At 35.9% G+C, this 26562-nt stretch overlaps 2 protein-coding genes across 3 annotated transcripts in view; both read right to left on the bottom strand.

The window, feature by feature from the left end:
• Positions 1–5053, bottom strand: part of rbm6 (RNA binding motif protein 6) — a 25560-nt gene extending 20507 nt beyond the window's left edge. The window contains exons 1-5 of the mRNA XM_016458551.1: positions 4984–5053; positions 4221–4330; positions 1922–3464; positions 1475–1564; positions 1260–1329 (exon numbers count right to left, since the gene is read on the bottom strand). Coding sequence (XP_016314037.1) covers positions 1260–1329; positions 1475–1564; positions 1922–3464; positions 4221–4267 — 1750 coding nt within the window. The 5' untranslated portion in view covers positions 4268–4330; positions 4984–5053. The remainder of the gene's footprint in view (positions 1–1259; positions 1330–1474; positions 1565–1921; positions 3465–4220; positions 4331–4983) is intronic.
• A 2067-nt stretch (positions 5054–7120) lies between these two features.
• LOC107666999 (caM kinase-like vesicle-associated protein) lies at positions 7121–26340 on the bottom strand. 2 transcript variants are annotated; one of them, XM_016458552.1, is made up of 11 exons: positions 26147–26340; positions 11183–11294; positions 10853–10984; positions 10545–10619; positions 9860–9998; positions 9443–9563; positions 8904–8979; positions 8421–8557; positions 8248–8326; positions 8068–8155; positions 7121–7596 (listed from the first exon to the last, which is right to left on the bottom strand). In XM_016458552.1, exons 2-11 carry the CDS (start codon positions 11275–11277, stop codon positions 7333–7335), a joined length of 1206 nt encoding a protein of 401 aa, XP_016314038.1. In that variant the 5' UTR covers positions 11278–11294; positions 26147–26340; the 3' UTR covers positions 7121–7332. The 2 variants fall into 2 exon arrangements, with proteins under 2 accessions (XP_016314038.1, XP_016314039.1); XM_016458553.1 differs by lacking the exon at positions 26147–26340 and adding an exon at positions 17481–17535.
• Between the last annotated feature and the right edge of the window lie 222 nt (positions 26341–26562).

Genomic DNA, 26562 nt, shown 5'->3' with positions numbered 1-26562 from the left:
GTACTTACAGTCTGTGACTCAGAACAGCCGGCATTGTAGTCTACTCTAGGGTACTCTATATTGTAGTCTACTCTATCAGGAAACAGTCCTCCATAAAATGTGCTCAACACATCTGAATATCTGGGTTAAACTGTTCTGGAACAGTGTTGTAAATACAACTTAACCACTGATTTCTAGTCGTGTCCATTTTTGGAAGGCCAAACAAAGTAGTTTTGCTTTCACAACGAAACACACAGCGTCACACTTGGCGGCTAGAGTGAGGAACGGCCGGCGGGCTTGCGGCAACCACGTGTGACGACCCCGGGCTGGACTCCGCTTTGTCCACGGTGAAAGCCGATCCGGTGATCGACAGTGCAAAGTTGTTGTATTTCCTCAGCGACCAGCACGGATCAACTCCAGGCATGACGAAGTGGATATCGTCCTCTTTTGGAAGGCCAACCAAAGTAGTTTGCTTTCACAACGAAACATAGCACCTTCACGACATGGCGGCAACAACAATAATACGGCGAGAATAAAAGTTACACCTTCTTTCTTTTCGTGAACATTTGGGCGGCGCTATGCAAATCTTCCCAGATCGTGACGTAGACAAGTGGGGGCGTGTTAGAACGAGCCGTTTTAGGTAGGCGTGGTTGACTTAACTTTTATAAAGAATATCTCTTTGGATTTGAGACTTTAGTCTTTGCAACTTTACAGATCTTCTTTATGCACCAAGAGCTTGTAACACTTCAAAGAGAAAGGAAAAATTTAAATCGCATCATAAGACCCCTTTAATTAAAATTTTTTTTTTTTAAACCTTTCCTGATATTTTCATGTTTTTCCAGGGAACACCGAACAGCATATTAGCTTATTTGATACTGTCCTTTGTGAAGAAAATAAAAAATTTTGGCATATAAAAAAGAAAAAAATGCTGAAACCTTTATCAGACGAACCCAGAGAGGAATATTTTGCAGCAACACTTCACATCATCACAAAGTAGTGGCAGTTGGTATTTGTGTTTCGACAGTTAATGGCTTATTTATAAAATTCCCTCTAAACACATGCCACCTTAAAGATGGAAGCTGCTCAGAGAAAATTCAACCTTCCGCACAAGAACATGGGGAAAGGGGACAACAAGAGATCCTGTAGCATGTTTGCAAAAGCGACTCAGATTCAGCAAGTGCAATCGATGTAAAAGAGACAGTGAGCGCAAGATTCGGAGAGCGAATAGCGAAATGTGGTTGCGAATCGATCATCATTGTTTACAGCGAACTAAATCTCACCTGGCACAACATCCTTTATTTTCATGCCCTGCATTGGCACACCATCACGGACTGCGAAAGCATCCAGAATCTATGAAAGAAAGAACTAACTGAAGTCAAACTTACTTTGGCAATCATTCAGGTAACTGATGATGTTGTTTTTAGATCACCAAGAAAGAACCATTTTTCTATAAGTATGAAAATAATCAAAGTCTGAATAATTACATCTCATTTACCTGTTGCATTGTGGCAGTTTTAGGAATTCCAGAGATGGCAATGGTTTTTGAGACTTGATCCTGGACACTTGCACTCCTGTAATCCTGGTCCTTTATTTAAAAATTCACAGTAGAGTTTAAATATTCAGATAATTCACAAGACAATCTGCACTAGCGCGTTTAAATGTACATTACGTTTTATGTACAAGTCCATAAGCAATTATTTGAGCTGTGAAAATAAATGTTATATTAACTTTTAGATGGATTACCATCCCACCTGAAAAAAGTTTTTTTTTTTTCCCACACTGAGGATAAAGAAAAAAAAAAATCAAGCTGATAAAAAAGCAAAAGAAAAAAAAATCTACTTATTCTATTTACATAATACATTTATATAATCAGAATGATTTTGTAGTTGGAAAAGAAACTTTCGCGCTTTCCATCAAACAAAATCAAAAGACAAAATCTAACCTGAGAACCAGAGTCATCTGGTCGTTGAGTTGGACCAAGTTTGGATTCCTTCACGTCTTTCTCAGGTCCTTGAAGATCCCCAAGATTGTAGTCGTATTTGCGCCCTGAGCTGGTGCGATAATCAATGTCTCTATAATCCTGATCCTGTCGCTCACCTCTGATACTCTGGGGTTCCTTTGGCCCAGACACCAAGCTCTCTCTCTGTGATCCCTGATCTAAAGCCATGTCACTGGAAGCCTTAAAGGGCACTCGATCACTTGCGAAATGATGCTCTTGATTTGGCTGGTTTTTGTCTTGGAAATATGGCGGTCTACTTCCTGCAGGTGCAGTTCTTTCAGGCTTTTCATCTCTGTCACCAGGCCAGGGTTTATCTCCATCTCTACTTTGGGCATTTAGAGGAGGATCCAGTGGAAGAAGAGGGGGCTTCTGAGTTGGATCTCTGCCTGGAAAATCACTAGGAATATTTTTCTCCCAGTTTTGGTGTTTGGAGACTCTTTCTGATCGATTAAAGCCTGTGCCGTCTTTTCCTAGAAACCCGTCTCGGTCTCTGTCTTTGAACTGGGGACGTTCTCCAAAGTCTACATCTTTTCCACGGTTAGAGAAGAACTTGTCTTGCAGCTCTCTCTGGAAAAGTGGTGGCGTTCTGCCCATCATTGGTGGAAGAGATTCTCGGTCTCTCATGCCATGTTTGCGCCACTCGTCTGAGAGCGTTTCACTTTCTCTCCCTCTGAAGCCCATTGGACTGTCCATCGGCTCTGGGAATTCTCTGTCTCTGAGGGTCATCTCGTCGGGTCTGATCATGGGTTCTGGGCCACCACGACCTAAAGGCATATCAGGTCTTCCTCTGATATCCATGGGGACGCCTTCATTGTCTCGAAACATCTGAGCAGGCTGGTCTCTAAAATCATTGGAGGACCCCATGCGGTTTCTCAGATCCATATCAGATTCAAACCTTCCTCTTGGATTAAGTGGAGGGGTGACACCTCGTCTGTCAAAATCCATCATTGGTCTGTCTCTGGGAGGCATGTCCATGTTGAACCCATCAATGCCTCCCATCCGTGGCCTCTCCCTGTCTCTCATATCCCCAAGATCTCCATTTCCACCCATTGCCACCATGGCAAGTCTCCTTCTGATGTCCATGGGAGGAAGCCCAGGCATATCCATCTGGAATCTATCCCTCTCCCTCATATTCATGAATCCATCATCTGGACCTCTCATATTACCACTCTGCATATCTCTGCCACCCATATCCATCGATGGCCTAGACTGACCCATAAAACCTGGAGAATTCTGAAGGTTGTTTCTCTGATCCATTTCAAAGCGCCTTTGAAAATTCATGTCCATTTCATCTCCAGGTCTGAAAAAATCCCGGGGAGGCTCTCTTCCTCTGTCATGAAGACCCATGTCTCGTCCTCTCATATCAGGTGGGCAGTCGAACCGCCTCATATCCATGGGTGACCTGTCCAAATTCATGCCATCCTGACCTCTGAAGTCAGGTCTTGGGCCATCTCTGCCTTCAAACATGCCTCCACGAGGTTCCCCACTGTAATAAAATCAGAAGCATTACTGCAAATGAGCAATCTATTTACTTTTTAAAAAGCATACAAGCTGTGTCCCAATTCAGAGGCTGCATCCTTCGAAGACTGCATTCCAAGAATGTGTCACAGCAGCGTGACAAAGTTGATTACTCTTTCAAATGCCGCCTTGAAATGTGGGTCATAAAAGATAAAACGAATGCATCCTTCGCGGCCCAGACTATCCAAAGGTTCATTGCAAGTTTTAAAATAAAACCTAATAAAGTGCTTCTGCAAGACATTTTGCTTGAAAAATGTGCTTGAGATATATTTCTTGAAAATAAAAGTCACTTGGTTTGATATTTTGTCTACTAGTATATATCCACTATATCCACACTGATTAATGTGGGTTAAAAATGTTTAAATATGTTTTGGGACCAGTACACATAAAATATATTACATCAATTATAATTGTGTATACATTTTACACTTCTTTGTAAATTTATTCTTATTACATCCTGGAACACACAAGAATCTGCAAAATTGTTTATTTTTTTTATGTGAAATGCACATTGACAGAAAGGATGACAGGTTCGATTAATTTATCTATAGCTAGATATGATCTATTTTTGACGAAGTTCTGACAGAAATGTTAGGTTGCATGTCCCACAGTATGACAGCACTCTAAATAAGAGACCCTTAGGAACACAGTAAAATGATGACATATTCTATGTGTCTGATGAAGAATGTAGTCTTAGAAATGTACTTCATTTAAGACCTCTTACCGAAAGGGCATTCCTCCTCGTGGTCCAGGTCTTGAACCGTTCCACATTGTTCCCTCCTCTCCTTAAAAACTCTCCCTTAGCACGAGTTTCGAGTGCAGAACGTCGTTCCACTTGAGAAATAAATAAAGACCTTATCATTAAAGATCAATTAATTTATCTGTTCTAATGTAATGTAGCTAAACTTTCCGGTTTTAAAGCCTTATTCGAAAAAATATTTCGAAGCCATTACACATATCATTAACCATTACAGGTTATAGAGGTAAACGCCATCAAATGAACTGCTATTTCACATTTGCATAACGACACGATGAGGGCTAATGAAATCGTTTAATATAATGTCACAACATTGGAACTGTCAGTTTCAGACTGAAAAGCAAGTACGTTGTTAAAGCATCATGCTAACACAATACGTTTGCGTTTGGCTAGTCAGTATATAAATGTGATGAAATCAAACTAACCTTACATGTCAAATACACCGTTGTGTGAAAGTGATACACATGATAATCATTTCCAACTACTTTTTTTGAGTACTCAGATATTTATTAAAAAGAAGGCAAGGTTAATAAACCTTTATTCATCTCATAAACCTGCCCTCATAAAAGAAGGCTAACGTGCTAACTTTAGCTTTCAATCAAGACATTTTCCCAATATCAATGGACGAAGTAAACGTTTTTTCGTTAATCTTGATTTTACAAAACGCTACAAATAACAGTATCATGTTTCTCCAATTTAATGTCTATAAAGCCGTTTGAAGACGTCTCACCTAGCTTGTAGAGATCTATTCGCAGGTTCTTTTTTTCTGGGTTTCCCGACAAGAAGAGGCGGAAAAGTACATGCTCCGTTTCCGGTGAATGAGGGCTTATGGGAGTTGAAGTTTTACAATTCAGTAAACAAACATTTGTTAAGTTACCATATTAAAGACTAAATGTAATTAAAATATCTGTCAAAAATATTATAAATGTATTATAAATAAAAGTATTACATGTAATATGGATTTTTACTGCAGCCATAATGCGTCAAGCCAATACACATTCACTGTAAACATAGCAATTGCAGTTATTCAGGAGGCATATAGATAAGGAGGACTTGTTTAAATGTTAAAATGTTGTTTAAATTTAGTACTAGACCAGAAATAAGAAACACCATGGAAACATACACTGTCCAAAAACATTTATTCTGCATATCGAGTAACAAAATACAGAAGCCACAAACAGTGACAAACACATTAGGCTGAGCTGATACATGACTATGATGAATCACACATTTTACTCTGAATTTGCACAATCATTTGTTTTTCTGCTCTGTCTTCTATGAAAACTTTTCTCAGAAAATATATTTCAGTGTTTACAGAGCCTGCCGTCAGTGCATAAAGAGGAAAACACAGGCTAAACAGGAGAAAATTATGGTTTTCAGTTGAGGTCAAACTAATGCACACAGAGGTCAAAATACACGTCTGTATAGTTCCTTTTACATTACTGAGATAATACTACCAGATAAAACTCAGTGAAGCTATATACAATGGGGAGTATATTTAGCAAATGCTTAAAAATAAACATGTGACCATGCCAAAGACAATCAGTTAAAACAAACAATAAACAACAAATAACTATGCCATAATGGACATGAGCTACAGCAGGATTTGCAGTTCAAGGACATTTTGATTCCTCTCTCTCCACATGGACAGTAAAAATAAGGTCTAGGTTTTAGGCAGAATACAATAACTGAACATTATATACAGCTATAAGATCGAATACGCAAACAACCATCGAGAGCAAATTGCTTGGCTACCTGTATGAAATATGGCAGGAACATCTTATCACCTGTATAGCAGTTTCACAGTATTACAGCAATATTCATATTGCTTTGTTTGTACTGCACATCAACAGAACATTTGGAAACCCTTAGGCCTCAACGTATCAGACTTAATGAAAACAGATGTATTCTATATAAAATGCAGTGCTCATTAGAATGAGGATATAAGGACAGATTGAATAAAAAGAGCTACATAATTTCTTGTAAGATTGTACAGCAAAAGAAAAAGAAACATGATTCAGCAGTACAAAAACACTGAGTAATATTATATTGATATGATGATAGTATTGACAAAAACATAATGACTTTTACATCAATGAAGTACAACAGCCGTTTTAGTTGCTGGTTAGCCAATATTATGACACAAAATGTTAATATGAATTGTAATTCAGCAGCTGGGCTCTTCTGGATACATGAAATTCTACATTAAAGTCCAACCATTCTTTTTATGCAGACATATAATATTCTGATATGTTAATTGTCCTTTTGTTTGTTTGTTTGTGTTTGTTAATTATCTTATTTAATGGCTTCAAGATTCATATTTTGAGGTTGTATTGTTTTTTAAATGCAATGTGGAAAAAAAAAAGGAAATATCAGTTTGCCACTTGCAATTTTTAGGTATGCAATAAATACAACTGAAAATATTTGAACCACATAAACTTTTAATGAAATGTTTTAAAGTAAATCTAAGAACTAAATAAATAAGCTTCATCCGGATAATGGATCTTATTTTGTATAATACCCTTAAAAAGATGGTAGCAAAGGTTTGATGAGGATATTTTAAATTGGTTTGAATTAACCATGGAAATTAAATGACGGAGTATTACTTCAGAATAACAAATAATATTTCTTTGATAAAGCTATTTAAAGGGGTCATATGATGCTTTTTTAAAGATCATTATTTTGGGGGCGTGTTAGAACGAGCCGTTTTAGGGGGGTGTGGCAGAGTCTTAACTTTGATAAAGAATATCTCTTTGGTTTTGAGACTTTAGTCTTTGCAACTTCAGGGATCTTATCTATGCACAATCAGCTTGTAACACTCCAAAGAGAAAGGAAAACTTGAAATCGCATCATATGACCCCTTTAAGAAAATACAGATAAAACTACTATGGGACTGGGATTTACTTTTTAAAGTCTTCCTAGATTACAGCATTTTGCACAAATGAAAATGTAAAATGGCGATCAAGCTTTTAGACACAATTGAACTTTGCTCCACCATTAGATTTCAATATGAATTTATATGTAGTGTGTAGGTGCTGCTCTATTTGCCACTATATTTACCCGAATGTCATCCGTCATTCTATTCCTCCCTAGTCTCCCCACTAAGCTGCTGGGATGTCAGTATCTCTCCATTACACCGTGTTGGAGCCGAGGCCTCCTGCGTTTGGGCCTCAGGGTGATCCAGGGTGGTGCGGGGAGGTACTGGTGTGGCAGCCAGGGGAACAGGGGTGGTGCTGGGGGTAACAGGTCCTCCTGAGGCTCCCATTGCAGGACTAGAGGCTCCAGAGTCACTCTGATCTGGAGCCCTGAGTCTCTTCATCATGGTGGTCACACGAACAGCTTTCTGGATAACAAATAATAATAATATTTTAATCTAATACGTTTAACTAAAAATAATACATATATTTTTAAATGATTCAAAAAAATTTATTTTTTAAATTATGAATTTAAATGATTAATAAATTAATACATTTTAGTCCACAACTTATTGAAATTTGGCACAAATGAGGTTACAGTAGAAATATTTTGTAATGTTTAAAAAAATGGCTTGAGGCTCCACTCAAGCCAATTTAATATTTAGATTTAACACAGTAAAAACAGTAATATTGTGAAATATTATTACAATTTAAAATAACTGTTTTTCTGCAGTCATCATTCCAGTCTTCAGTGTCAATTAATACTTCAGAAATAATTCTAATATGGTGCCCAAGTAACATTACTCATTATTATGAATGTTGAATATTTTTGTGAAAACCATGACACATTATTTTAGGATTCTTTGGTTAATAGAAAGTTCATTTATTTGAAACCTTACCTTCCATTTAGCTTTAGCAAAGTTTTTCTCGATCTGAGCACAAACACCATCTTTGATGTTCTTGTCTGAGGCGGCATTTCCAGATATCCTAAACAAAAAAAAGATGCACAGCAGTTAATTTTTAATTAACCTGCAGATAAATTATAAAATGCAGATTCTGTACTGGCAAAGGCTCCTTACCACTCATGATTGATGGCTTCCTGTGCGGTCAGTCTTTGGTCCTGATCCACCTCCATTAAACATGCAACTAGGCTTTTTGCTGCAAAGAATTTGTTGAATAGTTGAATTTGTGTTCTGATCAGAATCCCACAGATCCATCTCACACCTACTGTACAGTGATTTGTGTACTGTACCTGAATCTGAGATGTCATCCCAATAGGGTGAGTCAAACTCGTAGTCTCCAGACAGAATTTTCCTGAACAGGTTCTTATCATGATTGTCATAATCATCATCTTCTGTCTCATCATAAAAAGGTGGGTTTCCTGACAGTCTGTTAAAAATAATAATATGACCAGAGCATTAAAATTTCCTAGGGCAAGGGGTTCATTAGGACCATAACACCATATGAACAACAATTGATTTTGAGGATGGATTAGGGAGAGAAACTGATACAGGAAATACTGTGCACTTACAGAGTGGCAATGATGATCTAACACGCAATGTGACTACAGGAAATGGAATGTACATGCTGATGAACTCAAGAACATGACTCCAAAACAGACATCTATGGGGTCTACTAATAAAGAAAGATCTGGTTCAAAAGCACAATGAAATGAATATGTTGGACCATCTCACACAATGAATGAAATGTATAAAATAACGACGCATGAACTCACAGGATGTACATGATCACCCCAATGGCCCAGCAGTCCACTGGTCTGCCATATCTCTGTCTGCCGACCACCTCTGGAGCTATAAGGGAAAGCCTGAATTATGAGTCAATGCCAAATATTAAATATAATATAATGCAAAACACTATATTATATTATAGTCTTCTTAGACATGTCATTTTGGTATTCATGTTGGTTTAATACATTTTTTGCAAAACATTTATGATGTAATGACTACAATCTCAAGTGGCGCAACCTTGAAGACCTTGAATGCACTTTAGTGTACACATATTAATCATTATTGAAAAAATATTTTACACATTTTTGATTGTAAAAAATTTTTTTTTTGAATGTAATTCAGGAATGAAGAAAGAGGTGTGTTTTTAATTCATTATCCGTATTATTTCTATATTATTATTATTGTATAACTAGTTTTACATCATTGACACTAATATATTATAATTCTATCAGTATATTTATATTAATAACCGTAATTCACAATATAGGGTGCAGTTACATCGGAAAGATTTGACACTTTTTCGTACCAAGGTACTCTGGTGTGCCACATGGCTCTTTGATAAGACCATTTTCCAGTTTGGCCAGGTGAAAATCGCTGATTACAATTTTGGAGTTCTTCAGACGGTTGAAGTAGACCAGATTTTCCAGCTGACAGGGTGAAAAAATATAGCAGTAAATGCAATCAGTTGAATAAAACCTCAAACACTTTACCTCGCAAAGCCTTTATAAGAATCAGACACTTTAATTGTATTAAAAACAAGAGATGCAAGACATGTCATTGATAATAGTATGATTGTTAGAATGAATTTTTCTTTGAAATAAATTAACCCTTTAGTGTATCTAATCAACTTCTGTCTCCTGAAATGTTGTAGTCTGAGTCTGAGGTTGCATTCTGGTGCAATACCATGTGGAGACCATTAGATGGTAGTAAAGCCCCAAGTCACCTTTAGGTTTCTGTGAACAATGTGAAGAGAGTGCAGGTAAGCCACGGCCTCAAGCACCTGCCGGATCACATTGCTGGTGTCACGTTCTGAGTAGTAGCCCTGGTCCAAGATCCAGTCGAACACCTCCCTTCCAGTGGCCCTGAAGTAAAAAACATGAAAAACAGCCAAGCCAAATATTCATGTGAGAGTCAAAATTGTCCTTGTAATATAATGACTGTACAAAAATCTTTTTAGTTTATAGAAAGAAATGATCAAGAAGCACATGCAAATGCATCTTTACGTAAAAAATAGTTCATCAAAAAATGAAACATTTAAATAATTTGCAGCTTGAAAACCCCAGTGGCCACTGAATTTTTTGATGTACTTTTTTATTTGCTTAATCTGTTGACTGGACTTCTCCAATATTAACAGGATAAAGATACAGAAGAATAAAAAAATATTGTCTCCACTACAACCCAATCTCAATAAATAAATAATCCACTTTATTACAGGCAAAATAGTATATTCTATATTCCACATCCCTATCCATCTTGAAGAAGAAAAGAAATAACTAAGGGTGTCAATAATAACAGGATTTTTATTTTGATTCCATTTGAAATCTTAACACAATAAATGCAAAAAGTATCCATTCATACTCTTGTACTTTCTTATTCACTCTCACATACGAAAATCTCAAAGCACTTACAGCTCCAGAAAGAGGAAGTACTCTTTTCTCGTCTCAAAGACATCTACCAGCTGGAGGATGTTATGATGCTTCACCCTGCGGGGAGAGACAGAGAGAAAGCAAGAGAGAAACTGTGACACTGTGAAAGGAAGCAGAGTAGAAAGTGAAAAGAAATCATGACTATTTGCAAAAATAAAATCATTTGCATGGTAAAGAGTCGACTGCATTCTGCTACTCTTGTTACACAAATTTCAACACTGAGCACCATCTGCAAGCACCTTTCTTTGCTAAAATGTGGATCGTATAAATAACCTGCACGAAAAACGTACATTTTCAAGATGAGGATCTCGTTTTTGGCTGCTTTTCGTACTTTTCTTCCATCTTTCTTCAGGAACTTTTTACAGGTGTACATTTTCAGTGTGTTCTTGTCCTTTGCCCTGAAGATTTCACAAAACTCCTCCCTGTTAATGAAGACGATAAAAACACATATACAGTGCTGTTCAGTCAACATCGAAAATCTGGGATTTAGAATCTAATTTACACATACAAAAAAAGTATATATTAAAATTAGAAAATTTAGGAGCATATATTTTGCACAAAAAGACTACTATAAACAAGAGCAAAACAAAAGGTAGCCATAACCATAGATTGGTACTCACGATTTCACTACCTGTCCCAGGTCATACTTATCGGTGACCTCTGAAGGACTGTTGTAGTCCTTCTTCTCTCCCAGAGTCAAACAGCCAAATGGCATGGCTGCTCCTATATACCCTAGAAAGCAAACACAAAAAAAGATATTTAATGGTCCTTCAAAAGTCATGTTATGGAAATGGATGACATCTCAAACCATGACATTTATTGAGGAGAGGGGTGCTATTAATTCTCTAAGCAACTGAGCTTATGATTTTTGTTTGGTTGCTGACAGATTTATATTAAAGGAGGGACCCAAGCTATATCTAGGGACCAGAATAAAATTTGTGCCAGTAATAAAAAACAACAACACCAAAATACTCTTAGCAACCATTCTAAATAACCTATACATGGGCAAAAAACACTAATATTTTCTAATAACATTGTATTATTGTGTGTGTGTGTATATATACTGTATATATATATATATATATATATATATATATATATATACACACACACGTATATACACACTGAATGAATCTGCACTTCAAATAAACCATTTGTTGTATGTAAGATGTATTCTCATTTTTAAAGAAATTTAACATTCATTAAGCAAGGATGCCTTTCATATTGTTACAAAAAAATCTATTAAATGCTGTTCTTTTGAATTTTTTATTTATCATATAAACCTGAAAAAAAAAATGTATCATGGTTTCCACAAAAATATTAAGCTGCAGCTCTGAAGCATCATGTTAACCTTAAGACTGGAGTAACAGCTGCTGAAAATTCAGCTTCGCCTTTACAGGACTAAATGAAATGTTAAAATATATTTAAATAGAATAGTTTTTTTTTTTTAAAGTGAAACAATGTTTCACAATATTAATGCATTTACTGTGTTTTTGATCAAATAAATACAGCCTTGGTGACCATAAGAGACTTCGACCACAAACCTTTCAACAGTATATAAAATACACAGCAATACAAGCAAAAACATTGAACTTAACCACAGTCACAGCAATTATAATGTAGAGACAAAAAAGTCTAATCGTCCTGTACCCATTACCAAGCAAATTATCAGCCTCTCAATGTACAATATCGTTGATGACTAGAGAATTTTTGAATGCACATTTTAATTGTGTATGTTTTGAAAGGCCACTGATGTGCGTGTTCATGATGGTGTGAATTTAATAAATTATGAAGAGAGTTTTTGCTGTGAAGCCTTGAGATGCCGCTCTACATTCATTCATTGACAATTAAAATGCACACATTTGTTTCTTTCTTTCTTCCATTGAGCTGCGAGTGAGCTCCGCTCACCCTGTGCTTTTCTCTCCGTCTAAGCCAGAACTCAAAGAGGAGGAATAAATTCTCATTTATCTGAGAGCGAGAAAGAGGGGGTGAGAGAGATTTGGCAGACAGCACTCTCATAACCACACATGAGTAATGCCTATAATTTATTCCAAAAGTGACAATTTCCACTTGTGGCAGGAAGTAGCTCTGAAAAATTCAGATTCTTTGAACATACAGTAATCATGCTTATTTATGACAGATCTGAGAGCAAGCGAAAGAAAAAGACCACAGGGACATCAGATAGATAAATGACACTCATCTCTAATTAATTGCATTAGGATATCAAATGATGAGTGATTTTTGGTCCTATCAAAATAAAACATTTCAGGGGATAGTCTACCTAAAAATGAATATTCTGTCATCATTTATTCACCCTCATATCTTTCCAAGCCTGAATGAGGGTATTTCTTACTGTGGAACACAAATATACAGTGCATGCATAATTATTAGGCACGTTGACGATTTTTGCATGGGACTAAAACTTACTGACTGTGCTCACACCCTTACCTTTTTCTTTGTCTTTTTCATTTTCTTTTTCATTTTCTTCTTTTAATTTTTGTACTTTTGGGGATTTTTTCCCCACCTGGTTACACTTGTGGTGTTCCCGGTCAAAAAATGACCAGCCTACAAAAAGTTGCTTATACATTTCTTGTTATGCTATATTATTAACAAATATTGGATTCCATATTTTTATCAGTTTGTTTTCTTTCAATTAGCACAGTTTTTGTGTTTCTTTATGGAACCTGACTGATTGTAGACCTCACTGATGTGAGCTTATTAGGGTTGTAACGGTATGAGATTTTCATGGTATGATAATCGTCTCAGAAAATATCACGGTTTCACGGTTATCACGGTATATATTAAACAATAATTCTTATCAGTAACAATGACTCTTAAAAGAACCAGAACAAGTTATTTGCATTAACAAATCCTTTATTACAACAAACTTGAAACCATTTTAATGAAAGTATTGAAGTTTCCCTTCTGAATAAATAAATAAATAAATTTAAAAAACAATAAAAAAATAAACCTTATGTATATCTATATCACACTTTAACATTTTAATTAATGTTTTAAAATGTTATCAAATGAAAATTTACAACTCCTTTTATTTTTATCATTATATTTAAAACATGAACAAACATGATATTCCTTGAAAACAATGTTTAAATAAATTATTTTTTATAAAGAATATTATTATTGCTGTTATTATAACTTTGAAGTACATTGTACAATGCTAATATATTTCTGTCATAATTTCAAATTAAATCGAACTTCGAAATCGATTTTCTCAAATAAAACTAGGAAATGTTTATTTACGTTTTCTCTCAGAGCAGCTCTGCTGATGTTCATGTTTATGTATCTTAGATGCTGAAAACACCATTCATGTATGCGTACTTCAGTATGTAGTAAATAAAACAGCGCCACTCAGAGACATGCAGAAACAAGCAGATTATTTATATAGCTGTCTCTTTGCACATAAATATTCACAGACATATCATATCTACTTTTGATTTATCTATCCATCAGATTGCACGTTTTATGTGACATCCTCGTTATACTGTAAATTCCATGTTCACAACTGCACCGGGATTCCCTCTGCTTCACGGAAATCATACAGCCTTAACTTATAACTTGTTATTAATGCGACACACCTTCATCTGCATGGAGGGATGGTGTCCGCGAAGATGTTGGATGTATTGCCTGCTTTTGCAGCCACTTCGCGTCCACATTTTTTGCAAATTGGATCCATCTTCACGGACAACCCCGCGTTGGTTTTTTTTTTTAAATATCCGAAGTATTCCCATACTGCAGATATTAACTTTTTTTTCGGCGGGGATGGAGATTAGATATTATCTCTGTCTCTGTCATTTTCTCCGCTGCACGTGCGTGTAATCAGCCAAGTGAATGCAGAGTGAAGCAGCCGAGCGGAAATAAGTTACATGTGCGCGGGTGAGATTTTTTTTCATTCATTTTTTTAAAACCGTAGATATGCAAATGTTTACGGTATGATAACCGTGCACGTTCAAATCGTGATAAACCGTCATACCGGTATATCGTTACAACCCTAGAGCTTATGCACCGCAGTTTTTGAGTGATCACTGCCAAATTATCCACAAATAAGGTTGTTGGTTTTTTTTGCATAAGCTTGGTACAATGAGGCCTATGATCAATCAGTTCCAAAAAGAAATACAAAATCTGTGCAAACAGAAAACTAGTTGAAAAAAATGGTGATTTAGTAATAATATAGCATAATGAAAGATTTATAAGCAATCTTTAAAAGGCCTGACAGTTTTTGACCTAGAACACCAAATTAGGTAAAGGATTTTCAGCACAGAACAATGGTTAAAAATATCTTCTTCTGTATTCCAGAAAAAAAATCATACAAGTTTGACATGATGGTGAGTACATTTTCATTTTTGGGTAAATAATGTCTGTAAGACAAAACGAGGCTGTGACCCATTTTATCTGCAATATGATATATGTCTGAGTAAAACTTTCAACCAAGTTATTTTTAAGAACAACTGACAAGCTAAGTTTTTTCTTTTTGATCTGGTACCAAGACAGTTGCTCTTTCAGTTGCAGTTGATTTTAGACTAAAAATTAATATCATTTGGCCATCAAAAACATGTAGGCCTATTAATTTTTTTTATATAAGCACCAGAAAGCTTGATAGCTTAGCATTTTCTCTTTGTGTTAGTACTTGCTTTAATGTGCACTTAGTTTGGAGGTTTCCTAGGGGGTATTCATTGGGTAATAAACCCTACAGGGTTTAACATTAAAATTAACTAGAACTAGTGAAACAACCAAATAAGAACAGTGCTCAAATCTAAATGCACTACATACAGAGCCTAAAATCCCGCAGACCCCTACCAGTGCTAAATTCCCCTTATGCAGCACATCATGTGACACTCCGTTAGTTTAATCTTCTCAGAAGACCCTATAGACTCTCAAAATTGTTGCCAATTCTTCTAAAAATGTCGCTTTACTGTTTTGAGAGCTGGGAGGACAGCCATTATCTATCGCAGTACAACGCACTGAAACAAACAACAAAAAGGCCCCACACAAACAAGCAATTACACATCAGGCTGGCAGTACAATTGCACTGCTACTCGGGTCGGGTCTGACCCAACAATTTGCCAAACACCATGACAGTCCTCAATCACACTGAAGATCGACCGGATAATGTGACAAGAGTTTTGTCTCTAAAGGCTTCGGGCTTTCAACATTAACAAAGAACCAAGACAAAAACGAGCACAATAGTTCACATGCACTGCACGCCTCTAAACTCTGCCGGGCTTGAACGTACTCTGAAACTCTTTGTTTGATGTTACAGTACAAAAACATCCTATTTTCTCTCCTCCACTCTCCCAGAATAGTCCAGAAAAGGCAGGAGAGCAGACTGAAGCATCATTACCACCCAGCGCCAGAGTATCGACCAAAAAAAGGCCATTTCTGATATCCACAGTAAAGGAGGCATTACATAAATTACAGGCTGAGCGAGAGGCTGTTTGCTTTGCCTGTCACAGGAGCACCAAGGTCTCTAATTAATCTCCCCTTGGCCCCTATGATTGCAGGAGACACTGGCTTTGCAAGGTCAATACATGCATGGTAATGAGGGGAGAGAAGCACTTTAAAGACAGTTTGGAGAAGAGATGTTTAAAAAACTAAACTGGGAATGTTTAGTGCGCATGCTACCGTTTTGATTAACTCTATTGCCTGTGGCATGCTTTTTATTTATTTTTATTGATTTCACTTTGTTAGTATTTTTTGTAACCAGGTATTACCATTCCTATTTTGATTTTAAAACCATGTTTCATTTAAAAATATCAATAGAGCTTAGTTAGGGTAGTGCCATATTCAGTTTTTGACGAATGAAAACGAGTCTGAGGGATGGAACGAGACGAGGTATGTAAGTACAGTTCGTTTAATGGATTGTACTGTTGTTTAACAACATACCGATTGTTCAGCTGACAGTATTTCTGGAATAAAAAAAAACTTTCAGGAGACAAAAGTTGTGAGTTGCTAAAAATTACATTATCCAGGACCTTTATAGTTTGTGCCACTGTAAAGACTGTATGTCCCTCACAGCCTAATTTTCATCGCTGTGCTTATAAACACTACTTTAATAAACATTATACGGAGGTAAGACGAAAAGAAAACGCCATCAAAACTTTTTTGAAGACAGTCAATTCCCTTCAGAGATACACAGATACCCCCACTCCCAATTCAATATTTTCAGTTTTCTTCCAATATTGCACACATAGTGAACAGTGAGCTTTGCACTGTCTTGTACAGTATTTTCTCATCTTCAGCATGTCCTGTCTCTGGCCTCTGTTAATGTCCTGCTTACAGACTTCATAATATTTCCACACAAATTACATCTTTGGAAATTATTGCAATGCATTTTGTGGGCAAGTCCGGAAAAGAGATCGGCTGAAATAAAACAAAAAAGCAGGTTGACAATCACAGGTTTTTGAGCAAAAACCAGTCAGCTCTAATTGATTGCTGGTGTATCTCTAAAATTCAATATGGCATCTAACCTGACTAAGGTCTATTCAACAAAAATAAATATATGATCAAAAGCTCGATTACATTCATTCAGGACATTTCTGTGTCAACACATTGCAAAAAAGCACCAAGAGGAATATTTATTATATTAGAGACCATAAAATGAAAAGCATAACTCAGATAATCTTGGAACAATATAGTAAAAAATGTTTGAGTTCACACTGAAATCTTCGGCAGATGCGAGGACACCAAGGAAATCAGTTCCAATTTTTAAGCACATTTCTGGTGAGCAAATTTGTAAATGAAAAACTCCTCTAAATATTTCTTGCTGAAGAGTTACTCAAGCTTCCATCAGCAGGGAGATAACACATTTAGACGCTCGTCTAAATCTTCTGAGGATTAGGGTCATCTCTGCTTCTTATATTTGGTCTTTAGAAAGCAATAGACAAAATATAACCCCTTTACCTTGTTTCTGATAAATTATGCAATCCAGCTTCAGTATTTGTGTGCACACACGTGTCTCCTCACCGTGGAAGCTGTCTGTGCTCTGCAAAGCTGAACATTCAGTTTGAAGCCTTGGGCATTGTTTGGCTCTCTCTCTGCAGAGCTGCCGGTCGTGTCTATATTTGCTGTCACTCAGCATTTTCTATAAGACATTCTGCAAAGCCATATAGTGTTCCTAACTAAAGCAGCCTACTGAGCTAATCTTCAAATAAGATTTTGGAAGGGTTTCAGGACCAGCACTGTTCAAACAAATAATGATGTTTGGATTCATTCGTGTGATGGCATGAGTTTACCTTGACTGAATAACTGTAATATGGTTTTACCATTAAGCTGAAAGCACTCATCAGAAAGATAAAACATAGATGAAATTTGCTCAATGAGTTTAAAGAGAGCAAATGAAGACTTTTGTCTCTCTGTGACTATTTCTCTTGAGAAAAAGATCAACAATGTCTCAAACTGTGCTCAGATTTGCCAAAACATCAAAGTTAGAGATTCTATAAATACAATGCTTTGCTATTCAGCATTATATCATTTTGTTTCTACTTTAAACATCTAAAAAAAAACTAAACAAACGTAAGAACTCAATTAAGTCTCTTAAACTATAAGTGCAACATTTCAGCAATAAAATGTCCTCTGAGCAGTTTAAATAAAATATATTAGTAAACATATAAAATGAAAAGGAAAAGCAAAAGAAATTTAAAAGCAGACAGATTTGCCTGTGGAAACAAAGAGATAGACGTCAATGTCTTACAAAAACCCTGTTACAATTTGTCCTGTAATTCCATTATGTGTCTGTCTACGTTCAATTAGCAAAGTGCCATTTGAGCATTTACTAAATTGGTCATCAAGCCTCCATCGGCCATAACAAGTGTGTTTTATTCTCCTCTTAGCTAAAAAACATGCTCTCTTGCAGCATTCAAACAAATGAAGACATAACATCAATTAGCTGTGAGTCAACAAACAGAGACAGACATTATTTATCAAAACACATTCATATGGATGAATTTATTTTTAGAAATGGGTACTTAGTAATCTAACTGATGGTGCATCATGTTGTTGTGTCTCTCATTTGGCACAATCATAGCATTAGGCTGTGTGTTGTAAATGTACTCTGGCCATGAAAGCTGAGGCTTGATTAAAAACGGGAATTGTACCCAATCATACGACAAAAGATGATTGTGCATAATCATGGACATTATAAACACTTATTTTACATAGGTCTCTGGATTACCTGATTCTGATTAAACAATCATGGCATTCATCATCTTGCATCTTTTGTATCGACTGTAGTGAAAAGGACTTTTTCTGAGGAGACTTTCTTGTTGCTGGGCAGATTGTAATTTACAGTGTAATTGACTGCCTTTTTGCTTTAGTGGAAGCTTTAATATAATATACAGTTAAATTATAAAAAAATAAAATAAACTTAAGTCAATATTACATGTTTTATTACAATAATAAGTGGGATAATGTACAGTCAAGCCCTTTCCACACTACTGCCACAACACAAAACTGCTAGGTGACTAAATATGTATTAAATTTCAAGGCCGAATTTGTCATGTTTACAGCCTGAGACATCCAGATGCCTCAAAAAAGATAAATCTGCAACCTAAATGCAGCTTCTGAGTCTAAAAGAAAATTATTGATTACACCCATTTACGTAAATGGCCTAGAAACTTTTTCCTAAACAAAGAAATCTTTAGTCTGTTTTTTTTTGTATTAACTTCACTTCTTCAAATGTGCATGAAACATAAAAACCTTTTAATATCAAATTGACAGAAAGTCAGATGTAGGATAGCTAATGCTCTTGTTGTTCTTTTCAGAGTGCAGTTGTTAAACTGACCTTCCCACAGGGCTATGAACTATCAATGATGGACATTAGAAGAAGACCTGAGACTTCAAGCTTACAATCTTTACGAGATATTACACTCAATTGTGGTAATACATTAGATAAATACCCCACAGATTTACATAAATCAGGAAGAGGAATGAAATTTACATAAACCCTACATGACTCCAGCTAATCTACATTCAGAGCACAGAACTCATTTACAGTGAGCTCACAACTCATTTACTTGTTTATCATTTCCAACACAGCAAAAGCACTTTTATCTAGTGTTATTTACCACATTATCCACAATATTATTCACAATGATATTGTGCTGTGAAATATAGTTGGATTCATGATGTGCAGTGAAAGTAATGCAAGCTATTCATAAAACATGACTCAAATGAGGAAAAACACACCTTGCATTTGCATTAGTGACTGAATATGAAATAGGCTATTCTTTTCAGATTTTTTTAATAAGAACATCTCAGTCTTTTTTGTCCATTTCTGAGAGCTTGTCAAAATGATTTTTAAATAGTAATACATTAAACATTTGAACTGTTTGAAAAGGAAAGGAAAAATAACCTCTCTTTACAAACACAAAGCCAGGTTTTAGTTCATGTCTTTGAGCTGTCACTCCTCCACAGTTAACCATCAGTCCAGTGAGATGGAAACTTTTACTTCCAAGAAAATTAGTTACTGCACTTCATTTTCATTAATTACTTTTTCTATGAAGACTTTTAATTCTCCAAGTGAACCTGCTAAAAATGCTGCCTCATGTCTGCCATGATGACACGTCTGTTTATCTGAGCAAATTTTTGATTCTGATCCAAAGCAAAACATTTGTGTGATTACAATATCAACGTAATATCAATCAAAATATGCATGATAACTTGCTTGTTAATTTACTGTAGGAAAATCAGGAAATAAATAAATAAAACAACACACACACAAACAGTTACTTTTTTCATATATTATAATTATATGATTAACTTCTGAACTAAACCAGCTTAACTGCAACAGATATTGACAGCTGTTTCATTTTATCTACAGCAGCTTTGACATTTCGATAAAAAACTCCTCCTGTGTTCCAAGGAAAAAGTGTCAAGCAACCTGAAGGTAAGTTAATGATGTTTAAAGCAAATAATCTGAGGAAGGTACGACTTAACTTACCAAATGTGAATCCCTTTTCTGCCAAGTACACTGTTAACAAAACCTACAGTAAGTATCAAACAAAAATACAGGTTTAAAATACATTTAATACATTTGTGTCAAAGGGACACAAGCTCCTGAGAACAGAATTTCTCATAAGCTGTCAAAAATATGTCATATCTCACGTTCCACTATTAAATAATGCAAGTATGCAACACACAAGATTTCTAGAGATAGAGGTCTGTAGATGGCTACAACAGGCCTAACAGACAGCAGGATTTATAGGTCTCTTCAAAGAGTGAATCTTATCAAGCTGTGGTGAAACAGTAGGTGCCAGATGGCTTTGTACAGCACCAAGACGCACACACACACACACACACACACACACACACACACACACACACACACACACACACAAAAACTCCCTCTGGTGTTACACCAAGGAGAATTCTGACACAAATCATAATGCTGGAACTCACTACACAATAATTAAACACATTTCATCCACATTAAAACTGTACTTTTGTAGTGTACTGGTCATATGGAATGTGCGTGAAAACATTCTTGAGACTCAAGGACAACATCAAAGAGCACAATACAAGATTCAAAGAGGGCAGTGCATCTTATCTTACCTGTCTATAATACCTCCACAATGCCACAAGCTGGTGCAGTCAGAACCTTCCCAAAAAAGACTTTGTTTGACGTTGTGTCTCAGGAATGGCTAATTGGAAGAATTATGTGTGTATTAAGAACCCTGGATTCCCTTCACACCCAGTCAGTTAATCTGTCCATTCTGTTCCTTATGTTGTTTGTTGCCTTGGTTACAGTCATACATAAATGCAGTGGTACAGTACAGTGCGGCTGCTTTAGAGTACAGCCAGCAGTTGTTGGGCTGGTGGATTCAAGAAGAGGGGAGCTGGTCATTGCGCAGCACTGCACAACACAAGTAAACAATTCGACAGTTAAGCACTCACGGAAATCTCTTTCCAAGGTATTCTTGGAATATGACTAAAAAACTTCCAGACTCCAGATTCCTGACTTTTGAGAGTGGGTGAGAAATCCCACTGTACTATTCTGCTGTGAAAAAGCAAAATGCAGTTTCAAAATTGAGTTATGACCAAAATGAAGTTTCTTAGATTATGATCTGTCCTGTGACAGATGGGTTTAGCTCAACTGTGCTCAGATTCAGAGAAAACAGAATGTGAAAACTCATATCAAAACAATCAAAAACTATATATATATATATATATATATATATATATACTGGCATTCAACTGCAGGAGACAAAAAAACTTAAGGGCATATTTGGTGTCAAAAATGCATTTTATCAAATATACTGTACAGTTAAGAAAGATAATGCAACGATTAGTTGAAGAAATAAAGAAATACATAAAGCAATGCAATGTTTCCTCCAAATAAGTCTGTAAGTATCAGTGCAAAGAATCAATCAATCATGAAATGAAATGATTATTCTACAGGAATTGACTGGATCATGAAAAATTATCTCTACAGGTAGCTGAAGCTGGAAAATAAGAGGGCTTTGCATCGTCAGTAATAAAAGAAAGTTATTTGTTTTTTAGTAAGTTCTGCGCATCCCATAATTCTCAGAAAAGGTTCTTCACAGACATGAGAGAAATGAGATATGCCACGGCACTGCACAAAGAGAACTGCTCAGTTAACTTCATTTCCTGGCTGTTCTGGGCATGCTTCCACCGAAAAACATTGAGGGTGGATCACTTAACAACAAGCACCCGCCTCATGATAACACTGTTTCCCAGGCAACAAAAAAGGGAGGGAAAAGCAATAGCTTCTAGATTCCAACAGACTATAAAAGCAAAGATGTTGCTCTGTTTTATTCCATGGCTGCTTTTCAAGTATTATCTTGCAGTGAGAGAACCACAACAACACCTCTCAAGAGAAGTCTCAAATTCTCCAGCTCTAACTTGGAAGTCTTACATCAGACTGCTCTCTTGCTGAGTTAGAGCTAGTTTTGGGAATCAGTGATGGGTATGTTAGCAGCAAGCAATAACTCCTGAATGCTGGTAATATGATAAAACATCTCTCTCTGAGCTTTCCACATGCGACACCAGGCTTCCATATTATCACTGCTAACCCAAAATATGTTTTAATACTATAAATCTAAACCTAAAAAAGAGACACAATTAAAGCCAAAACTCTAATTAAAAACCAATATAAGACCTGGTTTACAAAGACAGAGACTCAATTTTCTCGACTGGATGAAGACCAACACTACATAAAAAAAGAAAGATATTATGATAAATGGAATCCTACTGAACATCTAATTAAACTGCACTCAAGCTAATGTTAATACTAAAAATAAATGGACTTTCTAAGAGAACTGTTATTTACTGTTACTGGAAGTATTACGCAGATATGGTGCTTTAATGTCCCTTGAATTTGTGTGAAACTAATGACTCAAATCCACTGACCGGAGCCCAGCTCCATTAGACCTGCATGGACTAATGCATCCACAGATGATGATGGAAAATGAGTGGGTGGGTGAAATATTAATTAACATCTTCATTTTACATTCCCCTTTATATCTGACATTGGACAGAAAGTCACTCTCTGAAGCCGAGTTACTGTCCTTAACCAAGGAAATTAAAGTTATTGTTTTATCTATGTAGTTTATTTTCATACAAAATAGAATGTAAAAGTAAAATTGACAGTCCAACAGTTTAAACACATTTGCACCAGTTGATTGCATCTTATATTCATGTTAAATAAAGTTATCAGATTCTAAATAAGTGTCTTTTTTGTCAGGAGACAGGACAGATTGAGACACTCCAGGGGCATGAATTTAGGTCATGAGGGCATGTGTCGTGTGTGATGCTTTTTTTAAACAAGGTCCCCCATAAAACTCAGAAACTGTAGATTCAGTCCTATTATTTGTCTTCTGTAAATTTTACTCCAGTCTCTCTCTATTTGTCTCTGTTTCTCTCATTCACACAGACACAGACACAGTGATATTCGTCCTCTTATTTTATATGCTTAGAAGCAGCTCCAGGGAATTTGGTGTCAACTGGAGGTTTCTATTTAGACAGAAATAAAACAGACAAGATCTCGCTATCTCAAACTAACACAGGCTAAATCTCAGTGACGTTTCTCCCATGATAAAAGCTGTCTCTCCCGGCTACGGCAATAGTGACACTGTGTTAAGCACTTATTTTATAGATATGTTCATGTAGGTGATTAAATCTAAATCAGGTTATGACAGTACTGCTGCTTAAAGACGAAGCTGTATGGTTTCTGCCATTGTATCTCTCCATTATTCACAACTAAAACATGAATTCTATTGCATATTCTACATTAAATTATTTGCATTATTCCTTTCATTAAAAAAATTAAATTGCTTTATTTTCTCTTATTTATAAAACTTTTAACCAATTAATTTTTATGACTCTTCCCAGTCATTTGTGATTTGTGGATTAAGACTTTAAAAAAGAATTATAAAGACTGCACTTTTCTAACTAAATTCTTTTTGCTCTAGACACTTTCTAGCCAATTAAACATTTTAGAGCTTTTTATTAGAATAAAGTTATAATCACCATATATTTTGATTAATTTTTTAATAATTGATTTTCCAGGCCTGGAAATTAAAATTCTCTGACACTTCCTGGTGTTCCATGGCCATGGGGACCTTGTGAAAAGGTCAGAATTAAATAATTATTTTCTGTTTTCCACAAAATTGCACATAAACAAACACATACTGTACATATATGATTTTTAAAAAAGCCTCTTATGCTCACCAAGGCTGCATTTTATTTGATCAAAAATAGTAATATTGTGAAAAATTATTACAATTTGAAACTGTTTTCTAGTTTCTTCATTTTCAGCAGCAATTTCTCCAGGCTTCAGTTTCACATGCTCCTTCCTAAATCATTCTAATATGTTGATTTGGTGCTCAAGAAACATTGCTTATTATTATGAATGGTAAAAACTGTTTAATATTTTGTGAAAACTCTATTTTTCTTTTTTTTCAGGATTCTTTGATGAATAGAACGTTCAAAAGAACAGCATTTATTTGAAATAGATCTTTTGTAACATTGCAAATGCCTTTCTTGTCACTTTTGATCAATTTAATGCATCCTTATTACGTAAATAACTTACGTTATTTCGTAAATTTAAAAACTTAATTTCTTCTGAACTAAACTGAACTTTTAAATGGTAGTGTATATAAAAAATTATATTAAAAAAATATAGATAGACTTTTACACACACACATATACAGTATATATATATATATATATACATATGTCTGTTAGCATCATGTTTTAAAAAAAAAGATCAAGCCTGACCTGATGGGGAGGGTTGTAACACCTTCCAATGTATGTTCCATTTCCGCACAAAAAAAGCACATTGGGTGCACACCACATTTACATATATAGACACTAGTGCTGGGCGGTATACCGGTTCATACCGAATACCGGTGTTTATTTTTGTTATGATATGAATTTTTCATTCTAAGTCAATATACTGCAGTATTTCCTCTCTCAATCAGTAAAAAATATGGTTAACACCCGGTCATGCATGAAAAAAAAATACCGTCATGTACCGTGAAACCGGTATAATTTTGGAAAATACCGTGATATAAATTTTTGGTCATACCGCCCAGCACTAATAGACACACATTGTTTGTTAGGTTTTTAGAGATGCTAGTCTATGTATTTGGTCTATATTATTATCTGATTAACACAATAAAGTAAAAGTAAAGTAGAGGAGAAGATGTTTTTATTAGTGTTGGAACCCACCATGGTAATGTGCTAGGTTGTACCAGCAGCACTCTTTGTATCAGGTATATGTAGTATCTTTCTAAACCACTTAAATCTGAAGAACATAAATATGGGATTATTATACCAATGTTTTAGTTATCCAGAACAAACCCCACTCAGTTACAGATGCTGAAACAAAACCCTTAAAATATCATTATGTGCAGTTTTGGGCTACAGGTGGTACATGATGTCACAGACTGCAAACAAAAAAGAAACACAAAAAAAACATTTCAAATCTAATAACCGCAAGTCTGAGAGCATCCGCGCAATGTTTAGTACCAGCAAGGATTTACCTGTTTTAATAAATGACACGCATATTGTTGACCACTATACCACACATAATTCAACAATGCACATTTGTCGTCAAATAAAAAGGACAGTTCAACTCAAAGTCCACTGCATTTATAACTTCTAATTAACATTCAAGAAATCAAAAGATGAACTGGCGAATTACAGAACTTGCCTGAAAAAGAAAGGTTTTGCTGTCAAGAAATAACGAACGACAGAAACTGCAGTGTCCACTTACGCACAGCAGACGCAGTGATTTGGGTTTGATGTAAACATATTTGACGTGCTTTTTACAGTTAACTGACTAAATTCACCTGATGGAAGTGCTAGCCTGCAAATACTTATGTAAATACAAACATGACTGGCGCGGAACCTCTTAATGTTGTGAAAAGAGTTTGTGCTACCCGCTAGTTTTAGTTACAGGTTAAGTCACAGGTGAACTTTTTAAATAAATTTGAAGGAAAAAAAACATTCTATTATGAAAGCGTTCGGTAAAGTCCTTAAGGACAACAAATATACGCATTCAGCGACAACAGTTGTGTGGAATTAATGTAAACACGAAGACTTACCGGATAATTTGAACGTTTCAGAGAAATAGGCGCTGTCGACCGTTCTCGTTCGCTTCCCTCTGAGCGTCTCCTGATGTTTGAGTTCGCGGTAATTTTGGCCAATATTCCCCGTGCCACGTTCTATTCGCGCGCTCTGCTGCCAACCTAGAAACCTGCACTTGGAGCGCACGCTCGCTTGGGCTCTCTATCTTTTGCTCTCTCTCTCTCTCTTTCTGGCAGGTAGATGTGCAGTATAGTTTTACTGCTGCAGCTCAAACTGCGCTATGCTGCTCTGCCAGGTTTTACACAACTATAATCGCCCGTCTGGCGATTGAACAGTGTCTGGGAATACGTGTCTCTAATCTCTTTGTATCAAATTAATGTAAAGTTTTAAGTTTCTCATTGAAATTTATGACCAGCTGTGAGATGTGTGCTCT

This window comes from Sinocyclocheilus anshuiensis, unplaced genomic scaffold (genome assembly GCF_001515605.1).
Source record: "Sinocyclocheilus anshuiensis isolate Anshui unplaced genomic scaffold, SAMN03320099.WGS_v1.1 scaffold615, whole genome shotgun sequence".
Lineage (NCBI taxonomy): Eukaryota > Metazoa > Chordata > Actinopteri > Cypriniformes > Cyprinidae > Sinocyclocheilus > Sinocyclocheilus anshuiensis.
This window is presented reverse-complemented; position numbering and strand designations above follow the sequence as displayed.

What these genes read in the sequence shown, in the direction of transcription:
- LOC107666999 (XM_016458552.1), bottom strand. Translation starts at nt 11,277, where the DNA reads ATGCCATTTGGCTGTTTGACTCTGGGAGAGAAGAAGGACTACAACAGT. An exon ending in GGATGACATCTCAGATTCAG is followed by an intron (nt 8,327 to 8,420) that starts GTACAGTACACA and finishes AATTCTTTGCAG; the next exon opens with CAAAAAGCCTAGTTGCATGT. An exon ending in GAAGCCATCAATCATGAGTG is followed by an intron (nt 8,156 to 8,247) that starts GTAAGGAGCCTT and finishes TTTTTTGTTTAG; the next exon opens with GATATCTGGAAATGCCGCCT.